Raw genomic sequence first — 8,623 nt, 5'->3', positions numbered from 1 at the left:
ATGAACCCAATAGGGTTGGGCCTGAACATGAACCTAATAGGATTTGGGTTGGGTCTAGGTTGAATTCTGAAGACATAGGGTTGGGTTACGGTTTTAAGAAACCTAGTCCAGGACCCTCTTTCACCCTTGTGCCAATTATGTTTTATCAATTTTTAAAGTAACAACCCACTGGTGTTAGGTTGGTGAGTTTATTTGTAATAAAGGAAAAGCGAGGGGTTGATGTAATGAAGACAAACATCTGGGAAGGTGGATGTAAATTACAAAAGTGCTAACCGCTAAATACTTGCGCCACTGAATCGACCTTGGTTACGAACTATCGTTTGTTGAAGAAAGGATACAGATGATTACTTGCAGCTGCAGGTCCTTCAGCAGGCAACAATCTAATTCTTAAAAATTTACTCTATTTATTTGTCTATTTATGTATGCATTCAATTGGTTAGCTTCGTTCCGTCCATAGTTTTATCTGCAACTAGGTTGGAAACTGGAAACACTGGCATCTTCCATCCGTTCCTGTTGTTTGATTTAGTAGTTTCATTTTCATGTATTTAGCGAATAAATAAGAGAAGGAGGTTTCCGAGCAATCTGATCACCACACTCAAGAATAGGTTCTGTAATACACAGTGACCACAAACTCATACAGTGGACTCACCTGAAATTTTATTGATTTCTTTCATAAATTTCCATTTATTCGTGTTGAATTTTAATGGCCCATGTCCTCCTCCATTATATTTGCAGAGTTGATCGTGTTTGGAAAGCTGCTAATACGTATGTTTTGTCTAGGCCCTTAGACTCCTTTCAGGTTCTCAGTATGTTTCTCATTTATATATAAAATTGTATTTCCATGCGCTGGAAGAGGAACTGTAAATTACTGCTAAATATATTCAAGAGTTCGAGATTTTATTTTCAATTTTTATATCACTCTGTTGCGTAGCATTATATAAAGAAAGTCATGAGTTTGATTCTTATGACATTTCTTTCTGATTCTTTATTGGATATCTGTGACAGAGGTGCAATGCCTTTTCTGGGTTGACTTATTATGCCATGAATATGGGTGGGTCAAACAATGGCAGAAATGTTATGGACCCGCATAAGAAGCGGAAAGGAGTGACTGCTGTATGGAGGCCAGTCTCTACTCAATCAATCTCTTTTGAAGGTCTGTCGCCCACTCTCTCCTCTATCCTACGCCTATGAAGTTTTGCTGGATTAGAGCATTTTTAGTGGTAATTTTTTTCCTTTTTTGGAGAGGTGTTTGGTTAGGAGCATTTGATTTCTTCATCATGTGTGAACTAGAGGTCCTGCTGTCTCTTTTTGTTTTATCTGTCTAATTTGCAGCCGCTGTCTATAATTATTGTTGTATCCATGCATTGGCACCCGATTTTCTTAGAAAAATTGGATTGGCTTTCTGTCTGGACTTCTTAAATGTGTCTGTCCATAATATTAAATCTTGCCTTATCCACAATATTTGGAAGATACCACCAACCCTTTGCTGCGGCTGATTTCCGTGGTATCAGATTTCCAGATCCACCTTAATGGATAAATGGTAATACAAAATGAGTGTATATTCAAGTGCTATTATAATGGCTTGCATCTTTGCTTTTTTAAAAGCTCAGTGTGACCTGCCTATAAATGACACACTCAGTGCTATTGTAATAGCTTGCATCTCTGCTTTTTAAAAGCTCAATTTAACCTGTCCATAAAGAAAGATAACTTTGTCAAGCTAATGCATCTGTTAGAGTCTAGGTTGCCAAGAAGCAATCATTAAGTTAGAACCTAGTCCATTCGTGGATAAGATTCTCACTGTTGCTGACAGAGAGTTTTCCAGTTAACGCCAGTTTGAAGAATCTTTAACCCTTGGAGTACTACAAACTGAAAACCCAGCTTATGCAATGGGGTTTCATGGTGGAGAAAGTAGCCTCTTCAGGGGTTCTAAGGGATACAAGACAAATCCATTTGTACCTGAACGAGAAGAATTTGTACCATATTTTCCAAACCCCCTCCCATCAATCAAAACCATGTTTTTCACATCAATGATTTCCTTTATTATTTCCTGGCAATAGTTGCCAATTACAACTATTGCCCTGGATTTTATTTATTCTATTGGTGTCTTAGATTTTGTCTCAATGTGACAAGAACTTGATACTTATTGTAACCATTGCACACAGACTGTCGGGATATGGGATTCCCTTCATTTCTATCTTAAGCAGTTGAGTATTTTGAAATTAAATTTGTGAGTCAGCTTGCACAGAACTTAATGTCAATTTTAGAGCAAAAGAAAATAATCATATAACCCTGTACATGGTCAGCATATGATATAAAATATTCATTTGTGTTCATTATGCTCTTTATTGGTTGATTTTACAGAGTATTATACTGTTGCTGTAGATAGTAGGCATAATGTCTACAATTACTTTCACTACTACAACTAGGTCAGCTGATGTGAATTCTCATGATGCTCAGCAAAGGATGTGAATATCGAGACGGGAGCTCATTATGTGGAGGTTGACTGCGATGAAAAGTCAGAAGATGGAGTTCAAGTTCAAAAGTTGGATTGTTGCAGTTCTGCTCCTGTGTCAAGTGTTAAAGTTTTAAAGACTGAACGTGAAACAATAAGTGAACTTGATGAATCATCGACTTCTAGGTTATATTCAGCTCAGGATGTAGCTCTGGAGGAAGACAGAGCAACACCTTCCACAACTGTAAAGGTGGAGCATGTAGCTCTGGAGGAAGACAGTAAAATGCCTTCTGTGACTGGAAGAGTGGAGTCCTTGTACCCGAGTCAGTTTAATCCTAATGATACAGAGCCTGGTGAGACTATAAACAAAGAACAAGTTAAAGAAGACAGAGCTCTCAAGTCAGATCTAGAAGAGAATGAAAGACATTTAGTTACCATTGAGGCAAGTTTATTAAGTTGTGCAAAGTTTGAATTTCCTTGTATTGTTTGTAGTGTTTTCTGTGCACTGATGAGTTTGGGTTGATTTTTGGCACTTTAGCATCTGCTAGTTATTCCTGACCCTAATCACTTCTAGTAAAGGATTACCTATTGCATTGTTTGCCTATCTGAAAGTGACAATGGATTCGTTCCAATGCAAAATATGTTTTAGAACTTGCATTGTTGATTACCTTTTCTGCTAATGATGTTTGAAGACAACCTGGATGATGTAGAGGGCTATGAAGAGGTGAGAGTATTATGCAGTTATACAACTCAGCCCTATCCTACTAAATGGGGTTGGCTACATGGATCCTTGCCCTCCAATCAGCTCTGTTCATGGCCAAACTTGATAAGAGGCCTGAGTTATGCATGTCTTTTCTCACCACTTCTCCTAACTCCTAAGATCATTATAGGCTTGCTCCTGGCCAAGGTTTTAGGGCACAGTATTGGTATTGGTATCTGCTGATACAGATCCGAATCGAATCGGATTGGATCGGTGGGTATCGGTGGATTTTGCTCTTGTTTTTTCTTAAAAGTACTAATTTTTTACTATTTTATCCCTGAAATGATACGGATAACCGATCCGGATCGGTCAGGGATTGGTCTTAGCCGATACCGATCCGATACGGGCGATACGGCCAATAGCAGACCGATACTTGATACCATGCTCCTGGCTCTTTTAGCTCCTTCAATCTGTATCAAATTACTCCTCCGTAATGGGGCATCCAAAGGCCTCCACTGAACATGGCCATGCCATCTCAAACGAATTTCTCATAGCTTAGCATGTATTGGAGCTACTCCCAAATCAGCTCTAAAATGATTGTTGCTTACTTTACCCTTAAGAGTATTATACAGTTATATTGATCCTCGTATGAAGGTTCCTATCCCTGAAAACTGGTTTCCATCTTAGGAGAAGGTTGAACAAGAAAAAAGCAGTTTAGTAGAGGTGTAGTCGTGGGTTCACTTGGTTTGTTGGGCTATTATTTGTTACTAAGCTTTATTATTGAAAACCGCTTTGGCAGTTTAATATGGTCGATATTTTGAGTATTTTCTTATTTTATTTCTTACTTTTATTCATTTTTCAAAGTAGGATGAGGAAATTAGAGTCCAAGTCCAAGTTTTTGGTCATTAAGTTGAGATAGAATTTTTTCTTTATAAATATGTCAGGATTTGTGGAGTAATTGAAGTTGAATGAAGAGACTTCTTTATTTGTAGGTGAAGGCTGGTTGATCTGGGCTTGATTTGGCTCCTATTTTGGCTTCTTTTGCTCCTACCATTGACTTCCTATTGCTTTTCATGCTTTAACTGTGCGTACAGATCAGAATGTTCTGCAAATATTATTTGATATTTCTCTCTGATCAGTTGACTGCTCTTGATATTGTACTGTTCTTGAGATGTGATCCTTGCATGATCTCTGAATTGATTTTCCTTTCTGATTCTTGAATGGTGCTCAAATGACCAATATGTTGACTTTATTTTCTAATTTCCCCCACATTCAACCAATTTTTATTTATTACTGTCAGCCCTACAAGCTTTGTACTTTAACTGATTAGTGTTATCTCCTCCATAATGCTTTCTCTCACTGACCCTATACCTAAAACCGACAACCCAAGCTAGGTGGTTGGAGAAAACTCTCTTCCTAGTCACCTCACTAGTGGTGTATGGGACTCTAGTGAACACTCTTTTAATTTTGATTGAGGTATCAATTGACATGGTTTCAGAGTTCTCTCTCAGAAAACCTTGTTTCTTTTTCACATCTTGATGAAGGACTTGCCTTATCATTCTCTTTCATTTTTAGATACTTCCTTATCTTAGTGAAATACACAAGAATCTCTATCTTTCCTGGCATATTAGCTGGGTTTGAAATTGTCAAACCTGTCTTGCATCACTGGATGAGAAGGAATATAGCTCTGGTGCTTTGGAGTGATGTGCCTTTTTGTAATACAATTGTTTGATTTTCTTTGGTCCCCAAGGTAAGGGTAGTTTTTATTTTATGTTTTTTCAAAATCATAGTGGTCAATGTGGTTCCCTTTCCTTAGGAGTTCTGTTCAGTGTTCAACTTTGGGTACTGTGGTGCACTTTCTTCCATGCCTTCTATCTGATAGAGGCTTGAACCGATTTACTTTTTTCCTGTTAATTGATATTGTTAAGATTTTCTGAAAATTTCTACATCGTTGCCAATAGATGATGCCTCTATAATATTCAGCCTTTGGGCATGAAATAGTAAATATCGCAAAGATTGAATATTCAAATGAGGTTGGCATCACCCAAGAAATGAAAAAATAATGTTCATCAAATAGGTTTTAGAGCCTCCTCAGAAGGTTTTATGGTTTTCATTCTCTTGCCATGACTCAGTAAGACTCCTATGAAAGAACTAAATGATATGATCTCAGTATTTAAAGCTGCATTTTCATTTGACCTTTATACTTTAAGAAGGGAGAGGTATATAGTCTATGTTTTACTCTGGTTAGGATCATACTTTAGTGGCACGCTGGCACTGTGTTCTTCTTTGTTTATTTGTTATGCTTTTAGTTATTTTTCTAGATACCTGAAGAGGAAAAATGTGGCGCTTCCTTTTCACTGGTAAATACCAGTTTATCACTAGAAATGTTGACTACAACAGTGGGGTGCGGCAATTATGATTTTGTTGGTGTTCAGATCCTTCCTATGATATCACCTGGTTCCTCACATTAGACTGAATGCTCAAATCTCATTCAAGGAGGAACCACAAAATCTGAATACTATCATTACTAGTGGGAAAAGAAGAAGAACAGAACTATTTATATGGAGTACTATCATCGCAACTAGTGTGTTCTTATTGACCTGACTGTTCTCACCAAGGATTAAAGTATCGGTATTAGTCGCCATATTGGTCAGCTAAATTTAAGATACATATAAGAGGGTATCGTATCATATTGGAGATATGTTAAGATATGTACATAAATGGACATGAAACACATTTTTATAGACTTTGGCATTAAAAAGGGTAAAAAAAAATTATATATAACATGTATTATTCATTTATACACAGTAAAATGGAGAACACCTTACTGTGAGACAAGTGTATTCAATTGAAATTATTCAAAAGGATGAGGTTTCTTACATGTAGTACTGGTACATTGTCAACTTTCTAAGAAATTTTAAAATCTATAAACTAATTGATGCAATAGTTCATGTTTGGTGCAATATCTTAGTTTATTTTATCTAAATCTACTCAAACATAGCAAAAAAAGAAGTTAGACAAACTTAATTGTTTGATCTTGCCATCCAACTTCTTATAAAAAATGCTACTCGAATACTGCAAAAGGGATGGTGGTAACTTGAACAATTATGACATGAGATACAATGTTCAATTTTGTGGAAGGATTAATGCACTTGGCTTATCGCAAGGACAAAAAACATTAAATAGAAATGATGAAACTAGTCGTCGTTATGATTCTTATAGAAATTAAGAATTAAATGGAATGGAGAAATCAAACGGAAGACACTTATTTGGCTGCAAGGACTCTGTCGATGTAAACCGGAGGAGATGATCAACATGAGGATGCCATAATTTATGACAAGGAGGATATGAAAGAATGGTAAATCAAGATTGTGAAATCTGTTGGGTAAAAGTGCAGTTGTGCTTCAAATTTTGGAAACTTAAGTATTCACCGAGAAGAACAAGCTCTGTTTCGAAAGTGAAATGGGTTCTGTAGATATATATCGGTAAGTATCGGTGAGTATCGATGAGTACCGGTTTGATACAAACTGATAGACATGTAATTTAATTGTTCGGGGCTCAACTGTATGTATTGAGTGTATCGATACACATCAATGAGTAGGGAGAGTGTTTTACTGAATCGTATGATTCACTTTGATACATAGAATTTTTTTTAAAATACATGTCTCGTATCGGTTGGCCGATACGTATCAGCTGATATGGTATGAAACGCACCAATACTTTAAACCATGGTTCTCACCTTTTAGTAATACTTGATTCAAGGAGGAGCCGAACATTTTTTCTGAAGTATATGTGATTCATATATTCTTTCTATGAAGGAATTATTCATTTTTTCTACAAGGGTTGTGATGAAGAAATTTTTCAATGTCAAGGACATTTTAGCTGAGAGTTGGCATCTTGTAGAATTCATGTTTGAAAAAACATTGTTATTCCAGATTGTAGGCTTGTGGTCATAATTTGTAACTAGTTCAGTTCTGTTTATTTGGTTGCTTGTTTTGTAGTTTTAAAAATCAAATCACATGAGTTTAGAGTGTGAAATTGAGAGCTCTAGGTTTCGGCATTCACTTTTAGTGTGTTAAAATTATCCCATTCCATAATAATATTCAAACTGATTCCAGTTTGTTCTACATGCATACATCATGTGTTCACTATGCTTGCCTTATTTGCGAATATTTTTGTGCAGGTTGCTTCCTCTCTGTTACGTTTCATCAAAGGCAAAGGGTAAAACTTCCATGTTGAATTCTTTTCCATAGTTTGAGACTGCTATATTTGAAGTGAAATTTTCCGTTTTGGTACTTTAACTTTAAAAAAATAAATAAATAAATAAATAAATAAAAAATTTAAGTGGCACTTTAACTTATTGGCACCACTAGATTTTTACAATGTCCTTGCTGTAATCAGGGGAGCCACACAGAAACAAATTGAGGGAGAAATGGGAGTGAAAATCATACTTCCTTCATTTAAGAAGGATTCCATTGGTAAGTTCTTTGCTTCTAGATCCTCTATGTGAATAATTTGTATATTGCTTGGTTGTCTTATTTAATGTAGTTTGAAACTACAACTTAGAGCCTGTTTGGTATCGTTTCTGTTCCAGAAACTCCGTTGTTTCTGTTCCAGAAACTCCGTTTCATGTCAAAAAGGAAATTTCAGTTTCTATGTCAAAACACCGTTTTTAAACGATTTAAGGCTGTTTGGTGAATCTGTTTCTAGAACAGTTTCAGAACAAAAAAACCACAGTTCTGCCGTTTCATAATGCTTCTTTTAGAAACGTTTTTTTTTTTTTTTTCTCTTTTCTTTTCTTTTCTTTTAAGTCAATAATTGCAGAATCTTTTCTTTTCTTTTAAGTCAATAATTACAGAAATAACATTAAAATACTATAAGCATACAAATCCTTTGGGACAATAAAGTATTACATGCCATCTAAAAAAAACATGGTTTCAAAAGGATGAATAAAATACAGAATTAACAATGCCTTGTCCAAATTAATTATTACATAATTTTCCAAATTTTCACTTTTTGTCCAAGTCTAAAGACTTGAATGCATGGGAGATGTCTTTCATCTTATTTGTTTGGTCCTCTAATCCTTTAAGTGTCCCTTCCAGATATCCTTTCATGTACTTGTTTGAAGTGGACGGTGGTGTGGATGATGTTGATGTTGAGCTTTCTGAACATAATGCATGTTGTATGGTAGAGATGCGTTTCATCTTTCAACCATACAAACATACCACATCCACGGTTATCAGTCTATATCAAATAATAGATGTGATTAAGGTCATTGAAATTTAACATCGAATTAAAAAAAATCTAAAATTATCTATAAGTATAGATCAATCGTAGAAATAAATTACCCCAGTTGAATTTGGGCAACATAGAAAATACTGTCCCTTGTTTGGACCTTTCGTTGCAGTTCGTACTTTGCATTAATCTTCACCACATCTACATAGACGTAGTTGGTCCACCCACATGAAAAA

General features: G+C 35.8%; 1 protein-coding gene across 1 annotated transcript; it reads left to right on the top strand.

Moving 5' to 3' along the window:
• Window positions 1-237: 237 nt before the first annotated feature.
• LOC122061508 lies at window positions 238-7,630 on the top strand (the record flags this gene model as incomplete). The annotated part of the gene is given in 6 exon segments (XM_042624788.1): window positions 238-360; window positions 736-799; window positions 1,006-1,153; window positions 2,458-2,894; window positions 7,336-7,373; window positions 7,554-7,630. Coding segments are annotated over 6 exon segments (784 nt in total), but the record flags the coding sequence as incomplete, so codon positions are not given.
• Between the last annotated feature and the right edge of the window lie 993 nt (window positions 7,631-8,623).

This window comes from Macadamia integrifolia, chromosome 14, assembly GCF_013358625.1.
Source record: "Macadamia integrifolia cultivar HAES 741 chromosome 14, SCU_Mint_v3, whole genome shotgun sequence".
In the NCBI taxonomy this organism is placed as follows: Eukaryota; Viridiplantae; Streptophyta; class Magnoliopsida; order Proteales; family Proteaceae; genus Macadamia; species Macadamia integrifolia.
The sequence above is the reverse complement of the archived record's forward strand: the minus strand, read 5'-3'. Positions and strand labels throughout refer to the sequence as shown.